The sequence below is a fragment of the Crocodylus siamensis genome, chromosome 5, assembly GCF_052110815.1.
Source record: "Crocodylus siamensis isolate JL-2025a chromosome 5, ASM5211081v1, whole genome shotgun sequence".
NCBI classification, from domain to species: domain Eukaryota; kingdom Metazoa; phylum Chordata; order Crocodylia; family Crocodylidae; genus Crocodylus; species Crocodylus siamensis.
Window position 1 is genome coordinate 55,038,966 of NC_143399.1, and position 24,073 is coordinate 55,063,038.

Here is a 24,073-nt window from a genome sequence, read left to right on the forward strand (position 1 = left end):
AGAACCATCATGTATTTCTGCCAATTCTATTGGAAGTCAAATGTGGAGACGGAAATGTATAAAGGAGTTGGGGGGGACGGGGAAATCAGAGAAAGACTGATTCAGTCTAAGTGTTGGCAGACATGGAAAGCTAGTAATTAAACTCCCAATTCAGGTTAGCGCCAACCTGGAATGTTTCCTCCTATCTAAAAAAGGGTTACTTGGAATAGAAACAGATATAAAAAAAAAAATAAAATAGGACCAAGATCCACTTTAAAAATAGACAGTTACTTCACAATAATGTTATCTTTCACAGGACTGGTAAAACTATTGGTCTCCCTATAATTACTACAGCTTGTACACACACGAAGAAAACATTAAATTACAAATCAGAAAAGGACTTTTTCTATTTTCTTTGCATGTCAAAAACAAATATGCAAATCTCCTCTCATCACAGGATTCTCATTTTTGCTACATGCACCTAAAACAGTCTAAACGTACTTGTTCCTGACAGTCTCGTCTGGCTTGCTGTTCATTATTTAAGGCTGTACTGGCCCTCTGAAGAGCTTCCTGGACTTCAGATTGCACAGCAGTGAGGCTCTTCTTCAGTTCAGACAGCTGTAAGAAGGAGAGCAGGGGTACACAATACTGAATACTGTGAGCGTATTTTAAGACACAGTGAACTAGTAAGAGCTTTGAGCATGTTTAAATGAAGTAGAGAATCAAGGTATGCATTTAAAGCAGTTATAATCCAATGAATAAAACCTCTGAAAGATTTTGGTTTATTCATGGTTTACTTTTTTAGGATGTCATACATTGAAGGATACAAGTTATTGTACCCTTCAACCTGGGCCTTTAATCATTGAAGCACCTAATGAGCTACAATCAGCTATAAAGCTCCAACTAACTATAAAGTCAGACCTTGAAAATGTACATTTACAGCTGATTGTTATCCAGCTTTAATTTGTATGTGTAGAAAGGAATACATTGTGTGACAGCAATTTCCTGGTCCTCCAGCATCCCAGGGTGCATTGTTCCATTTCTAGTGTAAAAGTCTTGAAAATACAACAAGGAGGAAACCTCTGCCCCTGCATAGTTCTAAACCCTACATTCATTCTCCTACCTAGCAGCACCCAGCAGGAGAAATACCCGCCCCACCCCCACCCAACCCTTATGTGAACTCAGAGCAGATAAGTAGGGATGCCCCTGCCATACTGGAGCACTGGGGGGAGGGAGCCAAGCAGCACTGTGGCCAGACAGTGTCCCCAGCTCCCTGAGCTTGTGCAGGAAAGAGTGGGGGTGGGGGGGAACCCCTTCCTCCTTCTCCCCTTGCTGCTACTCTGGAGACCCAGGGTCTGCTCTAGCCTGGCAGGATTTCTCCAGCTCCATGCACAGGTTGGGAGAACTGATGGGAAGATTTCCCCTTCAATCCCAGATTTCTTCTCCAGGAAAACCCAGGGATCCTGGGGATGATTCCTTAGACTTATCCAATTCTTTCAGTGGTGCTGCTGACCAGCAAGAGCTTAGCATGGTCAGCAGTGGCAGTGCAAGCTGTTAGTCCTTTTTCCCTCCTCCTGACAGCCCAATGTATGCATGTGTAGATGTGCACATGGAACAGTGTCTTTATCATGCAAAAAAGGCAATGCTGTGATTAGAATAACTGGAGCTACCCTGACTGCTCACGCTTTGGTACGCCCATAGAATAAGCTGGTTTTGGCTGACATGTCAATTTTCTTCTCTTTATGCACTGCTCAAAGTTCAAGAGAATAGAAACAAGTTTTAATACATTATATCCACTTAATGTCCTTCGAATTCACCTACTCTCCTGTAAAAAAAAAAGGCATAATGCATTAGCACTAAACACCACAACTGGCAAAAATGTATTTTACACCATCTATAGAAAAAGTGAAGGACATCTATAGGAAAAGCGAAGGTCCAATGTGTTGTACCTGTTGCTCCATGCTTTCTACAGCTTTACGTTTCTCATCTTGAAGTTCTTGTTTTTCCTTCTCTGCCTCCATCAGCTTCTTTTCCAGCTGGGCCTGATACTCAGAGGAGTCCTTTAGACGGACTTCAACAGTTGCACGAACTTCTTCTGTCACCTGCATCAAAAGCCACAACAGCAAAAGTTTAAAGTAATAACTTAATTACACCTGTGCATATCAAAATACATGACAAAAGCTGCTTAAATTGAACCATTTTCTTACACAAGAATGTAGATGTTATGCCTCACAGATATTATTCAAATAATATCCATTTTACATCAAGATATGTATTCTCCCATTTCAATCCAATGGTTATTGGATGACAACAGAAGCATGGATAAATGGTGAAAAATGTATATTTTGAAAGTAATCCAATATTAAAGCCCAGTTTCATGTAACTCGTTTAAAACATACGCCAGCTAAATAATAGGCTGTTTACTCCAGATTCAACTTTACAAACAACTGCACCATAATGCAGTGTTTGCAACAACAAAATACTGGAGGGGGAAGACAACTGGATGCTCAGTAAAAGACAGCTCAATGCCACAATTTTAATAGAAAAATACATAACCTTGTCTGGTGATAAAAGATTTTATATTAGAACTGTGCTAACCGACTGTTTTAGACACATACTGAAATTATTTGAGGACAGGGTATATCTGCAGTTTAGGTAGCAATGTACTTGATAGAAGAAAACATGCATGTGTCCTTAGCCCATGCTTACAGAGATTTTGTTTCTTGAGGGATAGTTAATCCATTGAATCTGGTATGCTTATCGTTATCTCATGCTGGTTTGCAATGCCTGTATTTCCAATGATCCTGCCACAGTAATACATTTACCTTGTTCCTGAGGGCGTTTTCTTTTCATGCAGGCCAGGGTGGGAGGGGGAACCACACTTTAGCACAAACTCCAGTCTTAATTCAAATTTACATTCAGTCATTAAAACAAAAAAAATTAAATACAAGAACACAGACTATGAAGACTGATAGAGGTACATATATGTGAGAGACTGGGTACATCCACATGCGTGATTAATGCTATGCAATAAGCTCTAGAGCAGATGAAGCTGGAGTCAACTGCTCCCGGGTGCAGCATCTACACATGCCAGGGCAGAGCAGGCCACCAGCTAGCTGAGCTGACCAGGCACAATATATGTGCCCATGGTCAGCATCTACACATGCATTTTGGTGCAGTAAAGTACCCCACCACAACATAGTACTGTCCCTGACAGTACCATCTGACAGTGGAATTAACTAGTTTACTGTCCTCTAATGCCCGTGAACATATAGACTGTGACACTTTATCACTGAGCTAATTGGTCTACTCCACAGTAAAGTGCAGATGTACCCAGTGATAAGGAATTTAAATTTCATTACTCTAGAATACACCAAGTAATATAGCCTGTGCCACTTCTCCATAACACTATACATGTTGCAGTACTCACAAGCAAAAGAAAGGAAAAACAGGAACAAGATGTATAGCAATATTTAGTAAAGTAACTTTGATGGCCAATGACATGTCAGTATGTACCTGTTTCTCTTTATTAAGGGATTCTTCAAGACTAAGTACCATAGCTCTGTACTGTTCCACATTACTAGAAGTAGTCTTCAATCTTTCTTTCAGATCATTAACTTGTTCCTCAGCTTGCCTTAGCTGACTTACAAGATCATCCACATCCTCATTGGTACTAGTCTGCCCTACAATACCAAAACACAGTTTAATGTATAAAACTAGGATTACATTTTTAAGATTGAAATTATGTGCAATTTACAATTTCTGAAGATACACAGGCTAGCAGAGAAGTATAAAACTGAACAGGAAGCAAGTTCATATAAACCTCTTCATGCATATTAACTTTTATAGGGTGTTGCAGGGGAGGAACGAAATAAAAGATTTTTACCTGAACCCAAGATGCAGCTTTTGTCCCACCCCAAAAAAGGGGGAAAAAGCCCCTTATCTTGGATTTGAGTACAGTGGAGTCGCATCATACACGCATTTGACTTGTGCAAATTCATCATATGCGTATGCCCCAGAGTGCCGATTGTTTGGATTTTGCCTGCAGCTGCACCCTGCAGCGCTGTGCACGGGGCCAAGCAGGTACATCGGGAGCAGCCCTGCTGGGAAGCTGTGCATGCTGGCTGGGCAGGAGTTTGGTGCAGGCTGCCCCGGGTGGGAAGGAGGAACTGTGCCACTGGATGGAGAAGGGAATAGACTGTACCACTGGGCAAGCCCAAGGGTGATTTTGACTATACGCGATTTTCGCCTTATGCGCTGACTTTAGAACCTAACACCTGTGTAAGATGCGACTCTACTGTAATAAGTAGTGAGGGGGCAGGTAGCTGGTGTAGCTGGAGCTGTTGCCTGGCCCACCCCATCCAGGTGCCTCTGTCCTGCCCCGCCTCTACCCACCATTTGCCTGCTTTCCAGCATAACATAAATGGTGTGTAGTCCAGGCAACAAACTTAACAATGGAGAAAAATCTAACATGATGCATTTTAAAATGCAGTACATATCTAAGTACTTCTTCAAGTATGCAGGAGAGATCACTTTGTTGTTTTGACCTGTTAATAAGTCTTTTGAATTTTTGCACTTAGTCAGATTCCAGGGGAAGAACACAATAGAAATCATGAAGCTGTTGCCTGATTTCAAGTACCGTGCACCTGCATTCACATACACAACACTGGACCCAACGCATGCTAGTCTTATTTATGAGAACCTTTTAAGCATAGTAAATATTAGATTATGTTACTATTTCTTACTACCTTTCCCAGGAGCTCTCTGTGATGACTGGGAGGCTAGCAGGGCTTCAGTATTATTGAGCTGCTGTTTCAGTGTGGAAATCTCTTTCTGGGCATTTTTCAAAAGCTCCTTTGTGTTAAGGTGACGGCTTGTTTCAGTCTCAAGCTGTCTTTTAAGATCCAGCAGATGAACCTGTAAAGGCAGCAGTCTTGAATTTATGAAATATTACAAGTGCTCAAAATAACTGCTCTCTTTTTGTATTTAAAAATTATAGATTTTTATGTAGATCTTGGAAAAAGACTGCTTTAGCTTTTATTAACTTACTTTTAGAAGAAATAGGAAAAAAAAAGTCATTACTACTTTCTGTTAGTACTCACATCTTGATTTTTGGTAAGTGCATGCCTTTGTTCCACCTCACTTTCCAGTTTTTTCTTTAACTGGGATATCTCACGTTCTAGTTTCTCTATTTGATTACTGAGCCTTTGTTTAGTCTCCGTCTCAGATCGCTCCAATATTGCCTAATGAAAGAGCAAAAAATATTTGCTACAATGTATAACAATTCAGAAAACTGATTAATATTACTTAATACAAATTACTCAGGTACTACTCCTGCCACCCCCAAAAAAACTACATTGCTCCGTAATTTTAATTGTTACACCATGGCATATCAACCTAGTATAAAACTTGTTTTGAAAAAATCTCTATTAAATGTTGTCTGAGTAATCTTTTCTTCAATAAGATTTCTAGTAACTACAAAAATAAAGCTGCAGGAGCTTTAAAAGATGACGTCATTAAACAAGGAAATTCAAACACAACTTAGAAAAAGTCAGTGATGTTACTTTGAATGTTTACTTATGTGGAAACCATTCAACAATTTAAGCATAGGAAGGAATCATAAAATCGGTGGGCCAGTAGCAATCAGAATCAAGAAAGAGTTAACTGAACGAGTTGCTTGATTTGATCAACAATTTCAGTCAGTTAAACTTTAATAGGTGTATTGTCACAGAATAGGAAAAAAAAGTCCTTATTTTGAAAAGGACACAGATGCTGTATCCATATTGATAACACAATATTATTACCCTGAATGAGAATGGAAAGATGGCTAACTAATGTTTGTTACTGCTTAAATGTCTTGGAGTCAATGATCATATTGGGCACTGGGCTCAGACTAAGTTTTTGCATCTACTCATTTATCCTTTTTGGGTATCATTTCACTATACCTGAATAGCTCGTAGATTAGTTAGTAGCAAATTCTGTCCCCTTTGTTCGGCTAAATAAGATTCTCGTTGCTGAGTTAGGCGAACTTCAGACATCTTTAAAATATCTCTCTCTTTTTTCAAGTTTTCTGCTCTTACCTTAACAGAATGAATTAGAAATGGAAATTCAGGAACTTGACAATAAATGTGTGCATTCAGTAAAACTGGGCAAAACTGCATTCATCTCTATGACATTAATTTGCTTTTTAAAGAAGTTAACAAGCTCATATACTTTATAAAGAATTGGTCAAGCTCTTAAAACAATACAACTTGACTCAGATTTCAGAAGTTTAAGAAACTAAATTAAGAAAATAGTAAAGGAATTAAAAGGTTAGCAAGCTCACAAATATTAAATTATATCCCCCTTTTCTCTGTGTAAATGGATTCTGAATTAACATCGAAAACCTCAGAAAATGCACAGCAGAAGGCACTGGGTAAATGAGGTTCTCCCCACATCAACGATATAATCAATATTTTTACAAACACCATGCAATTAAGAAACGTAGACATATAGCCTATTGTGATTCTAAGATTTCAGCTGGTTTGCTGAACAGGTAGTATACTCTATTCAAGTTATATCAGTTTTCAAGACAGTATAGGAGACATTTTCTCTCTCACACTATTTACTCTAAATGTTTGAGAACATGCAAAATGTGCTAATCACCTCTGCAACTGCAAGTTTTTCATTAGCTCCTCTTAAGTCCTGTGTCATGGTATTAATTATTTGCTCATGTTTCTGAGTTGTTGCCGTAAGCTTTTGGGTTCTTTCATGTAGAGATGTTATTTCTCGACGATAACTTTCAACATTATCCTGCAGCATCTCATAACTTCACAAACAACAATAGAAAAGACGTTTGTATTTCTAAGTTAAATGACAATCTGAATTACAAGATGCTTCCATACATCAGTACATCATGCCTACATACAACAGTTTGAAGGTGTGATTTACAGAGACAGCCTAGTAAAAGATCCACTGAACATAAAAAAAATGTTGCCCCCTCACTTTCTATTTTTTATCAGCATTAAAAAAGTACCAGTGGAGATTAGTTCAGAGGGAATCACAACAGCCATGCCTGAAAACAGGGGGCAGCCCAATGACTAATCATATGACCAATTAGCTGCTCCTTCACAGGTACTCCCTACCTCCCAGTGAGCTAGTGGCTGCTGTGGCCTTGGAAAGCCCTTTGCCTGCTGCTGACACCAACCGCTTCACCTGGGCTGTACTGTCTGGTGGGGCTTGCCGCCTTCTCCCCCTTACTGTCAAAGGCCCTGGGGAGCAGCTTCCAGTAGTAACCAGGTCAGAGCTGCCGTGTTATCAGTTAACTGTTTAACCAATATAAATTGGAGGAGGTTAAACAGATACTTTTTAAAATAATAATTTACATCCCTACCAAAGACTAGAGTTTGAAGGCATCCGTCTCTGGCTTTAACCCATTATATTTAAAATTATAAAAATCCAAAGTTCATTTGAGTTCTTCCCCAGCTTAGAGTTTTGTTTTGTTTTAATGGAGAATCTCGTATGAATCCTATTTTGGATTAAGCAACATTGGCCTTTTCTTAGTAGTAAAGCACTGTCTCCTATGGAGTTGCTTTTTGTACAATTGAACTTAACCTGTTTTGATTTGGCCTGCATGCAGCAACCACTCATAACTATTAACACTAATACACTCTTACCAGCTCATATCAAACATGCAGTACTCCTAACACCAATCAGCAAGCCTGTTTCCTCCTCAAATGGAAGGCATACAAATGACGTACGAGTTATGGGAAAAATAAAAATCAATTTACCGTTTGGAAGCAAATTCAAGTTGTGTAGACATCTTAGCATTCTGTGATCGCAAGTCTGAGACTTGTTCCTGAAGTTTTTCATTCTGTTCATTTAACAATTTGTCATTTTCTGCCTTTTCTTTTTTGTAGTTCTCAAAAATTTCCTGCAACTACAGAACACATCAAGGGTCAAGTAGAGCGGTTCCAAAGAGAAGCTGAAACAACTTTAATATTTTTTAAAATTGAAAAATATAGATAACTATACCTGTTTAAGTGCAGCTTTAGCTTCCGCTGCCTCTATGGACTCAGTCATTGATACTGGAGCAGGAGTTGACATGGCCTGAGGCATTATTGAACGTTTTGGGGTGGATGCAAAGGATATCTCTTCTGGTAACATACCTGAAACTTTATAAGAACAGCTATATTTTAAAATAACCAAATATAAAAAGGAATATATACCAAGTATAAAAAGGAAAGATTGTGTCAGAGTCACTTGGCCCATGTCCTCAGTTGCCTCTTAGGTGAGGGCAGACCTTCTACACCAACTAAAAACTCAAAGTGCTCTGTCCTCTACCTTCATTTTCAAAAGCTTTTGACCACTAAAATATTGCAAGTACCATATTTACTCAAATCTAAGATGATGAGTCTCCTCCCTTCCTATATTGAATGGGGGAGAGAAGTCCCTCTTCTTGGATTCAAGTAGGGGTGGGCAGGATGGCCCTAACATAGGCATGGAGGAATGGGGTGGAGCCAGCATATGCTCCATGCCCCAGGTCAGAGCCAGAGCCATGATTCAGGGTAAGCAGCAAGGGACTGGGAAAATGGTAGGAAGGGACAGGCACTGATGTGGGGATGGGAGAGGCAGGTGCAGGGGTGGGATACAGGCACTGATGCAGAGGGAGCAGGAAAGGAGGGGTGGGGCACAGGAGTGGAAATAGCATGGAATCTTATTTGAGTTACTAGCAGGAGCCTACCTTGCACTGGAATGACAACTCCTGTGGTCTGTGCCAACAATATACGATACATATCACGCTGACGAACAATAGAATCAACTAGCTGCACTTGAAGATGACGTGCTTCGCGCAACTTCTCTAGCTCATTGAGAGCTTCCTCAAGTTGACTCTGCAGCTCAGAAATTCTAAAGAAAAGAACGTTTTTTCTTATTTGCAGCATCGTAGCATTAGAGTATTATAGTTAGCAAATATGATATTTTAAAAGAAGCTCTCACATCTATCACAAGCCCTTCAAGTCTATCCTTGTAACTAACTTTCATCATTGGAACTTTGAGCAAAATATGAATCTGACTTTGTGGATCTGACAGTCATCCTCTTTAAAGTCCAAAAAACAGATCTCAAGAGATATTATTGCTCTTATTTGGATTCTTGTCCATTTTCATTTTACGTCAATTTTAGGTTCCTTGGTGGAAATGGCCAAATAGGAACAAAAAAGTAGCATTAAATCTGGGAGGAGAAACAAAATCTCTGAGGAGTAAAAGAGTTATATAATCAGTTGACTAGTTAGCTAAATCCTCCCGTCATGCCTTGGCTATGGGAGAATTACTACCTGGGATACAGAAAGGGACACTTTGGGTCTTCTTCAGATCATTTCTAACCACTTGCCAAAACCCCAACAATTAACCTATCCCTGATGAGGAGGTTTAAAGTGGATGACAAGGTCTTGTGAATGGCAGGATGGAGGAAGGCATTATCCTTGCCTTATTCCCTCACATTTCTTCACACACAGAAGGAGATAGATTGAAAGAATCTGTTTGAAAGTTTATGACACTAGGTTAGTTGTCTTTCATGGGTATGCCCACTGACTTATGAGATCAGTACATTGGATTTGATTTTCTCCCAGGCATCCAGATTTCAACTTCAACACAAGAAATTAAGTTGTGGCTATTTTCTTGAGCCATAACATAACTAAACGTGAAGTCTTTACCACCAAAATGTTGGCAACACTATCATCCCAGGAACTTGAAATCACTTTGTCTGTGGAAAAGGGAAAGTAAATTTACTTAGATGAAGTTGTTTCCTGTTCTTCTTTTTCTCTAGCTTCCCCCAATTCCCGAAGAGCCACCAGGAGACGTTGATTCTGCTGCTGAAGTTCTTCAATATTTCTGTAAGAGACTAGATGCTGGGTTATCACTTCTGAGGAGCTACTGATATCAGCAGAGCTCACTTCTTCATCACGAATCACATGATTGCCTCTGGCTTCCTCAAGTTCCATCAAAAGCACTCTAATCTGAAAAACGAACAAGCAGATTTGTAAAATCATAAATAACATTTCACTGGAACATCAACAGAAAGAGACAGGAGACAAAGGGCGGAAAGGCAATTTTTCTATTTTCTACCTTTCAATATAACAGAATACTTAGAAAATTTCATAGTTTCATAGTTTCTAGGGTCAGAAGGGACCTGAGCAGATCATCGAGTCGGACCCCCTGCCACGGCAGGAAAGGAGTACTGGGGTCAAATGACCTCAGCAAGGTGTACATCAAGCCTTCTCTTAAAGACCCCCAGGGTAGGAGCCAGCACCAATTCTCTTGGAAGTTGGTTCCAGATCCTAGCCGCCCTGACAGTGAAGTAGCACCTCCTGAGATCTAGCCTAAATCTACCCTCTGCCAGCTTGTGACCATTATTCCTGGTCACAACTGGTAGTGCACAGGGGAACAGGGATTTCCCCAGTGCCTGCTGGTCCCCTCTGAGTAGTTTATAACAGGCCACTAGATCCCCCCCTCGGCCTTCTCTTGTGGCAGCTGAACAGGTTCAGGTCCCGTAGCCTCTCCTTGTAGGGTCTGCCCTGCTGCCTCCTGATCATGCGAGTGGCCCTCCCCTGGACCCTCTCCATGTTGTCCACATTCCTCTTGAAGTGCGGCGCCCAGAACTGGATGTAGTACTCCAACTGCGGCCTGACCAGTGCCACACAGAGGGGGAGTATCACCTCCTTGGACCTACTAGAGATGCATCTGTGGATGCATGACAAGGTGCGGTTGGCCTTCCTGACTGCATCCCCACATTGCCGGCCCATGTTCATCTTGGAGTCGATGATGACTCCAACATCCTTTTCTGCCTCTGTACTGACAAGAAGGGAGTTCTCCAGCCTGTAGGTATGGAGCAGGTTGTTCCTCCCCAGGTGCATCACCTTGCACTTGTCAGTGTTGAATCCCATCCTATTCTCATCCGCCCACCCTTGTAACCTGTCTAGGTCCGATTGCAACGTATTCCTCCCTTTTAGCGTGCCCATATCCCCCCACATCTTAGTGTCATCAGCAAATTTGAACAGGGTGCTTCTTACCCCCTCGTCCATGTCACTGATGAAGATGTTGAACAGTGTGGGCCCGAGGACTGAGCCCTGCGGAACCCCACTGCCCACATCCCTCCAGGTCGAAAGTGACCCATCCACCACCACTCTCTGGGTGCGGCCCTCCAGCCAGTTGGTGACCCATTTGACTGTGTAGGTGTCGATACCACAGTCCCCCAGTTTCTTAATGAGAACGGGGTGAGAGACAGTGTTGAAGGCCTTCCGAAAGTCCAGGAAGACTATGTCCACTGCTACCCCTGCATCTAAGGATTTGGTGATCTGATCATAAAAGGCCACCAGGTTGGTCTGACAGGACCTGCCACTGATGAACCCGTGTTGGTTGCCCCTAAGCATAATCTCCCCTGCTGGCCCCTCGTGGATATGAGCCAGAATAATTCTCTCAAAAAGCTTGCCCAGGATCAAGGTAAGACTAACTAGCCTATAGTTTCCCAGGTCCTCCTCCCTTTTTTGAAGATGGGAACCACACTGGCCCTCTTCCAGTCCTCTGGCACCACACCAGAGCACCACGAGTGCTTGTAAAGCCATGCCAGGGGTCCCGCAATGACCTCAGCCAGTTCCCTCAGTACTCTAGGGTGGAGATCATCCGGATCAGCTGATATGAATACATACAGTCCTTCTAGAAGTTCCTTAACTAGTTCCTCACTAACCCGTGGCCCAAGTGTGCCTCCCCTGGGGACTAAGGGGGACCCAGAGGGGGGGAGTGACTGTTTTGGTCCCTGCTCAGGAAAATGGAGGCAAAGAAATCATTAAATATGTTGGCTTTATCGTCTGGTGTGACGACCAAATTTCCTAGCGTGCCCTGCAGGGGCCCCACATTACCCGGAACCTTCGTTTTGCCCCCTATGTATTTAAAAAAGGACTTCTTGTTGTCCTTGATCCGGGAAGCTAGTCCCAGTTCCATCTCTGCCTTGGCTTTCCTGACTGCCCCCCTGCATCCCTGAGCAACTGCAGTATAGTCTTCCCTGGTGATGGCCCCTCCCTTCCACTGGGTGTACGCCACTCTTTTAGCTAGGAAATTGAACCCACGTTTCTTTAGAAACATGAACTGATCATCACTAAGTGAAACAAGTATTATCTCCATTTTTTAAATAAAAGCAGTAAGACAGATTCAGTTGTTAACTGTCACAAAGGGAACTCAAGCCATTGAACCTTCCATTTCTACACAGATCAGATTTATATTGCAATGTTCTGTGTTAAATATGCAGAACATTGCTGTTAAGATAACATGAGTGTCTAATAATTTAAATTTGTCTGAAATTTTATAAGCAGAAACATATACACCACCCTGGCAGAAGAGATGTTTTTAACTAAGAAGCTCAATTCACAAATCTGATACCTAACTGAATGAAGAAATGAACTACTTTTCACACTCATAGTAAGAGCAGTACAATACCGGATAAAGAGAAAAAACAAAAACAAGGAGTTACAGTTTAGTTTCTAACCTGCTGTGAAAGGTCTTTCACTTGTATTTCTAGCCTTTGATTCTCTCTTTCAAGGACAGAGGCATGCTTATTGGCTTTATCAGTGTCCCCCTGCAATCGCTGAATTTCCTAATAAACAAACATTTATTAAAAATGCACAGAAATACAAGTGATCATTATTTCAAGCTACAGCAATCGTATCATACCCAGGAAAGAGAATATAATGTAAAAATTAAGCTCATCATACCCAACAACCAAATATTTATTTATTCCTTAAAAGACTGAAGATATAGTCTAAGGATTCAATCAAAACACAAAGCCAAATGCTTATTTTTCTAAGTTATGCTGTAATTTTTGTAGCTCACCATAATATAGAACTATTCACTAGGTATCCAAAGTTGCCATTGTAATGAATGAGAATGGGACATCCCAATCTTATTTTGTCTCAACCATTTTTCTCCCAATTTTTTACTTCTTATACATTGAGATGTGACGCCTTGTTTATAAACAGTTCTCCATTCACAGAAACAGTCTCAAGACTGAAGGGCCAGGTACAGATATTACACATTTACTGATACAAGTGATCAGAGACTGGTCTATGCCCATAACAGAAGTTTGGCACAGAAAGACTGGTTTAAAAATGGCAGAACCCAGTCTTAGATTTGCTCCATTCCCTCAAAGGGCAAATGTGTGTTGTGTTAGCTACCAATCTAAACTACACCGCTTACAATGCAACTTAGATCAATTCTACCTCAGGCTTTTTGAATGCCCACACCTAGCCTAGATCAACATACTTTGGTTTATAAGTGTAAAAAATTGTAAACAACCCTGCATACATCTGGAATGGAAAGGTCATGTCTCAAGAACCGGAGAGTGCAAATTCTTTTGCAAAACACACATTTAGTAAATGTACAAAATGGAACTTGGCAAGAGTATTCATGCTTGGTGAGGTGTTTCCTATTATCTTTCTAAGTAATCTCCTGCTTTTTTAAAGCCCACACTGACCTTCATAGCTTGTTCAAGCTTTGCAGACAGACTGGCTACAGCTTTTTGCGAGCGTTCGTACTCTTCACGCTGACGTTTTAAAATCGGTGCTTTAGCTTCAACTTCCTGCACTATTTCATCCAAGTATTTATTAATTCTCTTATTCTCCAGTTTCTCCAGAAGTAACTGATCCTGTGTTTCTACATATGCATTGTACAACTGTACCAAGAAAAGAAAAATTAATACCAAACAGATCTCTCTAAAACCCTGTTACTAGCAGTTAGATAATACACATATTCAAAACACTGATTTACATTGTGCTTTAACAGATTTCATACAGGATGTTTTCAACTTCTCTCTCTGAATAACCAACTAGCTTAACCTTTACAAATTTATTATAAAAAATATTACAGCAAAGTAATCATCCCTATTAGGAATTTACAGTTTTACAAGGTACAATGCAACTGCAGCAATGTGCCTCAAGGCTAAAAAATAAATTGGACAAGTGCTAAAAACACATCAACTTGTCATTTGACAAAAAATTATACTTCTTTACAGATGATGGGTCAAAAAACAAAGGCCTCAGAAATGACAAGTTTAGCATCACAGGGAACGAGATTATATTTTGCAGCCATTCTTTAATGACTGGAGAAATGAAACTATAATTGGATCAAAGTATTGAAAAAGTAAATTTTCTGTTATGAAATCCAACCTTTCTGGAAGCATGACGGAACAAATTGCAACAATTTAAACATACCCTGAGTAGCACTCGTTTGTTCCAGCCAATCAAAATAAATGCAAGTAGCAAAGGTAGGTTCTCAACAGTGATGGATATAAAACATGCTGGCTTGCAAAACTAAGGGACAATTAAAAGAACATTTCCAAATGATTTTTCATGGTGAAGAAATTCTACAAATGTCATATTTCATAAAAATTCCATTAATAATTTTTTAAAATCACTAAGACCTGCCCAATTCAGCAAAACACTAAAGCATAAGAGCATATCCACTTGATTTTAAATTGCACTCAGGCATCTTACTGAATTAAGATTTAGACAATGAGATCTAGACTGTACTTCAGGAATTGCCAACAAGGGTGCCACAGCACCGTGGTGTGCTGCAAGATCCTTTTAAAGGTGCTGCAGGGTGCTACTCAATATTAGGACTTAAGGATTCAAACAAGATTGAATTAATTTCTGTTCGAAATCTCTGGATCTAACAGAAACACATTCTGACTGGTTGTGGTCTTTCTGCATTTTTTTCAAGAGCTGAATTGCTCTATTTGTTGTTGTTGTTAAAGAGTGAGATGGCTAAGAGTTGGCATTTTTCAAAGGGTTGCCTTGAGCCTACCAAGATTGAGAACCATTGCTCGCTCTCTCTCCGTGTTAGGTTTTGTACACAAAACCCCGCAAAAAATCTGTTTGCTTTTGACCAGGGATTCTAAGCCACACAGCTAAATTAACACCACTCACCTCAGTCAATTTCATTCCTGGTTTTACTACTTTAGCAACTGCTGCAGCAGTAGGAGACATGGCTGCCAGTTCCTCCTCAGAGAGTATGGCTCCTGGAAAGATTATAATCCCACACTTGTCAAAAAATGCTATTCTGTCCCACTATCCAAAACAATATAGAATAAAGGGCATGTCTTTCACCCATGCTTGCATTTTCACTTTTAATTAAATGTATTATATTTAGGATTGAAGACAACCTATATTATAGAGATGGCTATCAACCTTCATTTCAAAAAAGCATTCATGGAACCAGAGAAAGCAATGAAGTCAACTAGTAGAAACTGCTTGCAACATTATAGTCTTCGGTGCTTTGTCTGGTATAATTAAGCATTTGAGGAATTAGACTGTCAAGTGTTTGAAATTTAAAATACTTTTAGGATCAAAAAATGGAAGAATATGAAAGTAAATGGCTGGCAGAGTTCAACAAAAACTAATTCTCTTGGGAACTTCTGCAAACAACGTTCTGGTAAAATAAAACAGCAGAAAATGCTACTTGTCACATTTGTTGAAAGTTTAAAGATACAAGAGTAACTGATTCTCAATGAACTGGTATGTAGACTCCCACAGATATATTTAGGTTAATCTCTTTGACAATAAACACTTATTTTCCCTATAACACATGCGTGTGTCCGAGAGAGATAAATAAATAAATAAATAATTTATGGCGAATACGAGGGCTTGGCTCACATACATGCATGCACTCACACTTAATATTACACTGCAAATTAACATTATTTAATGATGTATTTTTCCATGAAGCTTGAATTTTCTTTCTATTCTTTACTTTTCATTCCATCCAGGAAGAGCACACACCAACAGCTTAAACTTCCTCAGCCTGATGAAGGGTTTTTGAACCTGAAAGCTTGTTTAAAATATTTTTCCCCAATTATTTAAGTTGGTCTAATGAAAGATATCAGATTCACCCAAAGAACCTTGTCTGCTTATGTCCTTAGACCATCACGGCTCCAACCTATACCCCCCATTGCTATAACTGAATTTGAACATTTCAAAAATTTCCAAAAAGAATAAATGATTCACTTTAAACTGAAACTAAAATGGGCATATTTTAAAAATAGCCTTTAAAGACAAAGTACCTATATCAACATGCAATGTCATTTTGAAAATACAAAAGCAGAATATATTGAATTAAAGAGATCAAAATGGGATGTTCTGATGCAGCTGGAACTTTCACCCCCTCCAGGTATCCCTTTTTTAATGGGAAATTACTGCAGAACAGAAAAGCCTTTAATGATCAGGATGAAATAGCAATTTCTAATGGGAAATGGTTCTTATCAATATTTTTTTAAGATTATGTCTAAATATAAAAGTTTTAAATGAAAGATTTAGTACACTGACTTGGTTTAGAGATTGCAATGCAATGCCTCTTTTATAAGATTACTTAAGGTATAAAATTTGACATTTATGAACTTCTAAAACATATTAGCTTACCTTTACGTTTTGTAGCAGAAAGTAATTCATTTGCATTCACCAGTTCTTTCTCTAACTTACTAATTTTCTCCCTCAGTTCTTTTTCCATTGCAGCTTTTGACTCCTCCACCTCAGCCAAATGATCCTGTGTGGTCTTGTTAGCTAAAATTTACACATATACATATATATACACATATATATATACACACACACATATATAAAAAACCCCTTGTTTTTCTTAAGAAAAGCAAATTATTCCAAAACATCTTAAAAGGTATCTAAAAAACAGACCAATACTTCAGAAACACAGGGTGAGGAAGAATGCACAAACTAATGTCTGTTATTTTGGTTTTGAGCTGAATGTATGAGTGCTAACAATAAAAAACTGAATTGTTCTTTTATTGGCAAAGCAATCTAGAAGGAGACAGTTAAACAAAGTCTGTCCAAATAGATTTAGAGACGATTTGAAAAAAAACAGACTGGTCTCAAAATAACAAAGGCGTAAAAAAAAAAATAATAATAATAATCTGTAAGTTTATTAGAAGGCAATGGGAAATTACTCTTAAGTTGTAGAGCCACTACTGCAAGAAAATGTTATTGATTACATTTTAAATGGGAAATGCTTCCATATAATGGGATTTTTTTTATGCTCATCTAACTACCAAGACATTTTCTTTAACCCTGAAATATAGTTAAGTCAAGTGATAGGAGCATGAAACTGAAATAACATGCTTTCTAATTCTTATATGCAGCTTCTTACCTTCACCTGCTTCTTTCAAAAGTTTATGTAGTTCCTCCACTGCTCGCGTCAACTCATCACTCTTTGCTTCCGAATCATCTGCGGCACTCTAAAAATAAATGTTTTACTTTTGTTATTTGACAATTACAAATAAAGTAGCTCCTAAGAAGCCCAAAATTGACCAGACTGTGTATTTAATGTTAATGCTACAAAAATCAACCCAAACTAAATATTTGTTTAAAATTAAATTGATTCTCAAAAAAAATGCTGTAAGAATCTTGCAGCTGACGTACCAACTCCCCATTTGTAAGTTAAAGCATTCAAGCAGAAAGTGGCACCTAGTTCAAAAAGGCATGAGTTTTTGTAGGAAACTACTTACCTTGTCACTAACTTGGCACGCCACTGCTATGCTCATAAAAGGATACAGTTATTCATTTAACCTAAAACTACTTCAAACATATTAGCATTTATTCCTTTGGGTAATGTTACTGTTTATATTGGCTCTTTAAACAAAAATCACAATTTAGAGCAAGTTAAGTATTTAAGGTTGATCATCCTTACATGATTAAACATTGACTACGTATAGGCGTTCAGTTTCAACTGGGAGAATCAGTTCTCCCAGCGAAACCAAAAGCGTACAGACATTCAGACTTTTTCCACTCAAAGCAAAAATGGCTGCTCTGGGAAAAAATAATCCTGGAACAATCAGGATTAAATTGCCCTTGGGAAAGTCTATCCTCGGAGACTGAATGTCTGTACATTTTCCCCTGGCTTGCGGAGCTTGGGGAAAGGCTCCTGTGCTTTCCCAAGACCAGAGCCACCCTCATCTTAAGAAGGTGGGGAGGGGGCAACAGTTTCCACCCTGCCCGTAGACTGGGAGGAAAGGAGGGAAGCAGCCACCAGCTGCTACCTGCCTGCTTCTCATACCAGTTTCTGTGCCTCTTCCCCAAACCGGGGACTCCTTGGTCTGGGGAAGTGGTAGGGAGAGATGGCTGTTGCTCCCTTCACCTTTTAGTCTACAGGACAGGGGAAGCAGCTGCCCACCATTGTTTCTCAGGACTGGGGTGACCCTGGTCTCAGGATGGCAGGAAGTCTTTTCCCCAGCTCCACTCCTCTCACAGGAGAAACTGAATATCTCTACTTAGCTGGAGACAGATGTTAATGTCCAATTTTTCCACAGCGTCTTCTAATTTTTTAATTTAAATTTAAACTGATAGGATTGAAGTTCATGAGTAAGATAAATCTCCATCTGAAGCCCATACTGAATTCAACACCTCTGAAACATCAGGCCTTTAGTGAAAAGATGGGCATCCATAAGTTGTAGTACTAGCCAGAGGCTACTTTTTACAAGCTGGTCTTAAGTTCCTTGCTGAAAACTAAATGATATGGCTCAAAACGAAACCCAGATCTTTCGACATCTAGTCCTGTGATCTAACCATTTGCTACTGGGCATACCGTTATTTTATAGATTTTTTTTAGAACAACAACATGTTATCCTTTATAAAAATCTTGTTACACTATAAATAAGCCTGGTTAAACAAGGCAGTTATGTTTTATGTATATATGTATATCATGGGCAGGGTGCCAAAAAACACCTGCAACCTCGACTTGTGAAATGTTGGTGTGCCAGGGAGGGATGGTGGGGGGAGCCATGAAGCGCCAGATCCTTGTTGTACATGCCAAGCAAAAAAGCCTGTGCACACCATGCTCTGGCACCTGTGACGGGGGTTGCCTACCCCTGACGTACGTACATACATACAAACGTATGTATACGGCTTACATGTGTGAGGGTATCCAATTAATGTGTGACGTGTGTGTCTAATTAAGTATACATAGAAGTAGTTCAGCAATAGAAAGCATATCTAGCAAGCTGTTACTAACAGCAAATACTACAGTTCCATTTGTATTTTTTGTATAGATGTGAGCTAAAATAAAAGCACTTATTTCTACTACATTTGATTCTGTGTCTTGTCTACACAGCAACATTCAGGAAAGCTAAAAAGTGAAAGTGCATTAAACACTTATGTGAGTGCTTTCATTCAGAAGCAAACTGGTCTTGAGTTTGTTGTAGTTTTATAAGCAGAGATCACTTCTGAAGATCAGTTTTCACACACGGTTTAAAGTACTTTAAAGATACATACATTAGGGTCACACTTCTAGTTAATTGGTGGTAACCTTTCTGAAGGGCCTCATGTAAGTGAGTAGGTCTAAAATTTAAAATTATGAAGGGACTATAGGCTTACATAGACTTATTCCAAGCTGATGTACCACAACCAATTCTCTTCTCAACCTGAACATTGACCCCTGGTCATCAAAGAAACATACACAAGAAAAATGTTGACAAAGTCAACTACAGACATATTGATAATGCTTGTGTAAGCATTACGTTTTATAATTCACATTTACACACTAAGAAGCAGCAATAGAGTGAATTAAATAATGTTTTTAAATCAACACTATGAAGAAGAATGGCAAATTTTCATTGGGGAAAATAAGCTTATAAATTAAGTGGGAAATATATCAACATCACCCTCAATCTATAAAGTAAGCAGCATTTTAGACACTCAGCCAAATCAACAAAGCACATTTCTCCCCTTTCCCTTCTTTCAAGATGTAAAAGCTAGCACTCATATCTTACACATTCAGAAAGTTCTCAACTGACCTGTACTTTAATTAATATTCTTATTATTTAAAAGTGTCACTACTCATTGATCAGAAGAAACTAAATTAGTAACACAATGTTCATATTAATGAAATGCTAAAGGTGGAAATATAGACTTGGAAGATGTTTTGATCTGCACCATTTGTCAAACCTTGAACCTAGTGTCAAGTTCAAATGTATTTAACATCCTTCAGCTTACCTTATACAAGTTAGATAATTTTATGTGGGCATTTAGCTCATTATGGAATCTTCCCTCCATACCAGATTGCTGGTCTTTTGCCTGATAAATAAGAACAACAGTAATAGCATTATTTCTGTTTCACATGTATTTAATTTTTCATGTCCTAAGTCAGAGTGAAGTTAACATACAATAACTTTTTTTTTTTTTTTTTAAAAACTGGTCTTCCTTCTTCACTCCATCAAATATGTTTGATATTAGAGTGCTGCCCTTAATAAACTTAATTTGTTTTTCAGTCCTATAGAAACCCTCCCTGATATACCCAGGTACTGCAACATGCAATTCATAGATTCATAGAAGCTGGGGTCAGAAGGCACCTCAACAGATCACTGAGTCTGACGCCCTGGCTAGGCAGGAAAGAGCGCTGGGGTCAGATGAACCCAGCCAGATGCCTATTCAGCCTCCTCTTAAAGACCCCCAAGGTAGGGAAGAGCACCACCTTCCTTGGAAGCCCATTCCAAATTTTGGCCACCCTTACTGTGAAGAATATTCTAAATCACTTTAAAACTTTGGCAACTCCAGCAACAAATTTACAAAATGAGGCACATTTGGAGAACACACTACTGAATTTTTCTGCAAGGTAGTATAGCTGATAAAAATCTTTATCATCAAAAGTAATTCTAAAGTTAGTGTTACAAGATTAAAGTAAGTTACAGTTTAAGACATCTTCTTACCTCCTTTAGCTTATTCAAAAGATCTTCCACATGTTTCTGTAGATTTTCATTTGTTTGTTTTAAACCACTTACTTGTTCCTCCATTCTAGAAACCTGGGTAAATGACAGAGGATAGATCCATATTTATTTTGCTTTTTGAACCATGTACATTTTTCACAATTTCTAAGTTCAACACCACCACAAAGGCCAAAATTTCCCTAAGGACATCACTCCCATGAACACATCTACAAGAAACATCTAGTTTTCAAAAGATGATTCATTCAAAGAGTACAGACTCCAGAAAACTGCTGTCTTGATCTAATTTTTTTAAAGACTACTATTAATAAAATTATTTTTTCCATTTGTAATCTTACCTCCTCTTTTTTGTTCTCCAGGCTACATTTCAGCTCCAAGATTTCATTTCCCTTTTCCCTGGCAATATGCAAGAGTTCATCTGTTTTAGCCTTCAACTCTGCATTTAGCCAATTGTTCTGATTCTGCAACAATTCTTTTTCTTGCTCGAACCTTTTCTCACGGTACTAAAAATAAAATTGCAACAGATAAAGCTAAGTAGCATTGCATGTGTAACAATTTTTTTTTTTTTTTTTTGCAAAACCTTCCTTTCTGTGTGAGCATATTAACTGCTATTATTTGGGGTTTCAGAGGCTGTGGACTACATCTGTGCCAGGAAAAACCCATTCTGTGTAGGAGGCAGGGGCTCAATTCTGTATAGCTGGATTCAACCCAGCACCAGGATGGGTCCAGCTGTGCTGCCCCTACCACCAGCCCCTTGAACAGATCGGGACCACCTCAGTCTGTGTAAGGCAGTTGGAGGGAAGAGGAGATCAGGGTTGGGGATTTCTCTTCAGTTCAACCCATCTGCAATACCACAGGGACAAGTGGAACCATTCCAGCTCTGCTCCCTGGCCTGCACAGGGGTGACTTTGATCTGTGCAGGGAGGAGAAAGAAGTGAGGAAAATCTCTCCTTTTCAGCAGCTACAAAGGTGCCCAATGACTTGCAGTACATGGCCCCCCCATGCCCACTTCCTATGTGGCACCCTGTGGCTGCGCCCTCCTCCCCCCATGGGAAGCAACTAGCAGGGTGTGCTGAGCGGGGTGGGGAGGGCGGTGGCACGTGGCCACAGGGTGCCATGTGGGGAGCATTGTACAGCTGCGCGCCTTGCCCCCCACACATAGCGTGAGGCACACCCCAAGGCCACGCCTCATGCCATGCAGCTGGCGAGTGCTCCCCACGCCACGACCCTTGGCCACACATTCATGATGGGCTAATTTAACAATAAGGATGGTCAATCATTTGAGGGAAGAATGATTTTCATACAAAAATAATAGAAACTTTAAAATGTGCCCACAGAAAACTACATTGTTGAAATTATAATCATCACTACTACAGCTATTACTGCACACGTAAAACACTACTCACCTTCACAGAGACATCTGATGTTTCAAGTTCATCTAGCTTTAACTGAAGTTTAACTTTTTCTGCATTTGCTTCCATGAGTTTGTCATTTAAACGTTTAACATCCTCTTTAAAAAAAAAATGAAGGAAAAAAAAAAACTTAAGTGATATCAGTTACTGTTGTAAATTAACAGCTATCCTATGCATAAGGAAAGTTAGTTTAGAAAAATGCTTCCAAGTTTGCGCTGTAATAGGTCTTTACAATTTAATATGATCTATCAAGGTACTGTATTTTTCTGTGACTTTCTCTGACTGCAGGTCCACCTGCCAATGCAGACACCCAGGATTGTCACAATAACACACTGACCCATTTGGGATAATTATCCTAGCTGAGAAGTAGCTCTGCACATCCCAAAAAACAAGCTGTATCCGTATACAGTATTCTACTAGGCAGTATGAACATACCAACCCATCTGAAACCAGCGCAGCCATTTCTAGACAGCACTGTACTACATCATGTACACGGCCTACATTTTCTCTATTTCCCGCTACTAATTCCCTGCCCCTTCTACTATAATGCTAAGAACTACCCATTAAAAAGGGTAGAGAGAACCCTTATGCAGTTTAGGTTTAAGTATAATCCTAGAAGGAGGTGGGTTTTTTGCACCATAAAGTAATCTATACTCATTATGCTTTAAATATATTCGCTGGTCATACCATTTAAATGTTCAACTTCTTGAGATCGTCTCTCACTCGTTCGAACTAAATCTCTTTTTTCAGCTTCCAATTCTTCTTTTTCTCTGGTAAGCTTACTCTTAAATTAAACAACAAAAATGTTTTTAGTTTTCATTGAACCCTACGGGTATTATTTAAAAACTTACTAGTAAATTATTATCCACAGATAATAAGCACAAGTTGTCATCCTAACCATGCTCACGGCAAAAAACCACCCCAAACTATCAATCTTGGCATGCAAGATAAAGTGGAAGTATTAAAAATAGACCTCATGGGAATAGTGCAAGCAAATTTGTTACTGACTCAGAAAAAAATGGAATCTTGCATCTGCCATTGTTTTACAGCTCTATGCTAATAAATACACTTAGTTCTAGTTCAGAGGAAAAGATGTCTCCTACTGAACTACTGCCACTCCTTTGAGTACCGAGACTTCCTTAGAGCAAATATACTGCCCACAGGTCAGATCCAGCCCACGGAACCATTGCACCAGGCCCACCAATAGTCCAGTGAGCTACTGAAAATGCACACACACAGCTTCACACTGCCACATGCACCTGGTACTGCCAACCAGACACCATTCCATAGTGCACAGAGCTGGGAGTGTGCAGCTGTACAGTCACATTTGGGTGGCAATGTGGAGACAGAGGGCTGCAACCTACAGTCATTTTTTCAAGTCTGCATTGCTTCTAAATGCATCTCTGCTCAACTGCTTGCCTCCAGCTCTGTGATGCTACCTGGCCAGACCTCTGTGCCATGACATGCACCTGGATCTTTGCTGTCATGCACCTTTGGTGCAGTGCTGCCCAAATGAGGCACTGTGCATCTGTATGTCCCTGGACCTGAACTGCTACCTGAATGCAGCCCCACAGACCTGACCTAAGGAATCTAAGCTAAACAAATTTAAGAACTGAACTAATATAAGCCACTTAAACTGAGCTAAAAGTCAAAAAATGGCATTAAATATTTAAAAAAAGATTAAAAGTTGTTAGTGCACATGAGGCCCTAGTGGCTTTAATCTATATGCTTGATGAATGTATCAGATAAGTTGTTACTGCCAACAGACACCAGACAAAACATTCACCATGTATTCCAAAATAATTCAAAAAACTACTGCTTTATATGGTTATATACAGCACTTCCTGTACCTGGACAGCTGCACTGCGATCCTGAGCAGCTTCTAGTTCTTTGTTTTTCTCACTCAGGGACTTCAACTGTTCATCTATGGTATAATATG

General features: G+C 39.5%; 1 protein-coding gene across 3 annotated transcripts in view; it reads right to left on the reverse strand.

Moving 5' to 3' along the window:
- The window catches only part of TPR (translocated promoter region, nuclear basket protein), a 60,694-nt gene that overhangs the window by 33,598 nt on the left and 3,023 nt on the right, over positions 1 to 24,073 (reverse strand). For all 3 annotated transcript variants that reach the window (XM_090048346.1, XM_090048344.1, XM_090048345.1), the window contains exons 3-24: positions 23,985 to 24,058; positions 22,822 to 22,918; positions 22,129 to 22,232; positions 21,061 to 21,225; positions 20,708 to 20,800; positions 19,995 to 20,075; positions 17,155 to 17,242; positions 16,416 to 16,556; positions 14,928 to 15,019; positions 13,478 to 13,675; positions 12,494 to 12,601; positions 9,745 to 9,971; positions 8,702 to 8,865; positions 7,993 to 8,132; positions 7,749 to 7,897; positions 6,625 to 6,787; positions 5,925 to 6,059; positions 5,082 to 5,222; positions 4,728 to 4,896; positions 3,496 to 3,662; positions 1,929 to 2,081; positions 481 to 597 (exon numbers count right to left, since the gene is read on the reverse strand). In XM_090048346.1, coding sequence (XP_089904472.1) covers positions 481 to 597; positions 1,929 to 2,081; positions 3,496 to 3,662; positions 4,728 to 4,896; positions 5,082 to 5,222; positions 5,925 to 6,059; positions 6,625 to 6,787; positions 7,749 to 7,897; positions 7,993 to 8,132; positions 8,702 to 8,865; positions 9,745 to 9,971; positions 12,494 to 12,601; positions 13,478 to 13,675; positions 14,928 to 15,019; positions 16,416 to 16,556; positions 17,155 to 17,242; positions 19,995 to 20,075; positions 20,708 to 20,800; positions 21,061 to 21,225; positions 22,129 to 22,232; positions 22,822 to 22,918; positions 23,985 to 24,058 — 2,966 coding nt within the window. The remainder of the gene's footprint in view (positions 1 to 480; positions 598 to 1,928; positions 2,082 to 3,495; positions 3,663 to 4,727; positions 4,897 to 5,081; positions 5,223 to 5,924; positions 6,060 to 6,624; positions 6,788 to 7,748; positions 7,898 to 7,992; positions 8,133 to 8,701; positions 8,866 to 9,744; positions 9,972 to 12,493; positions 12,602 to 13,477; positions 13,676 to 14,927; positions 15,020 to 16,415; positions 16,557 to 17,154; positions 17,243 to 19,994; positions 20,076 to 20,707; positions 20,801 to 21,060; positions 21,226 to 22,128; positions 22,233 to 22,821; positions 22,919 to 23,984; positions 24,059 to 24,073) is intronic.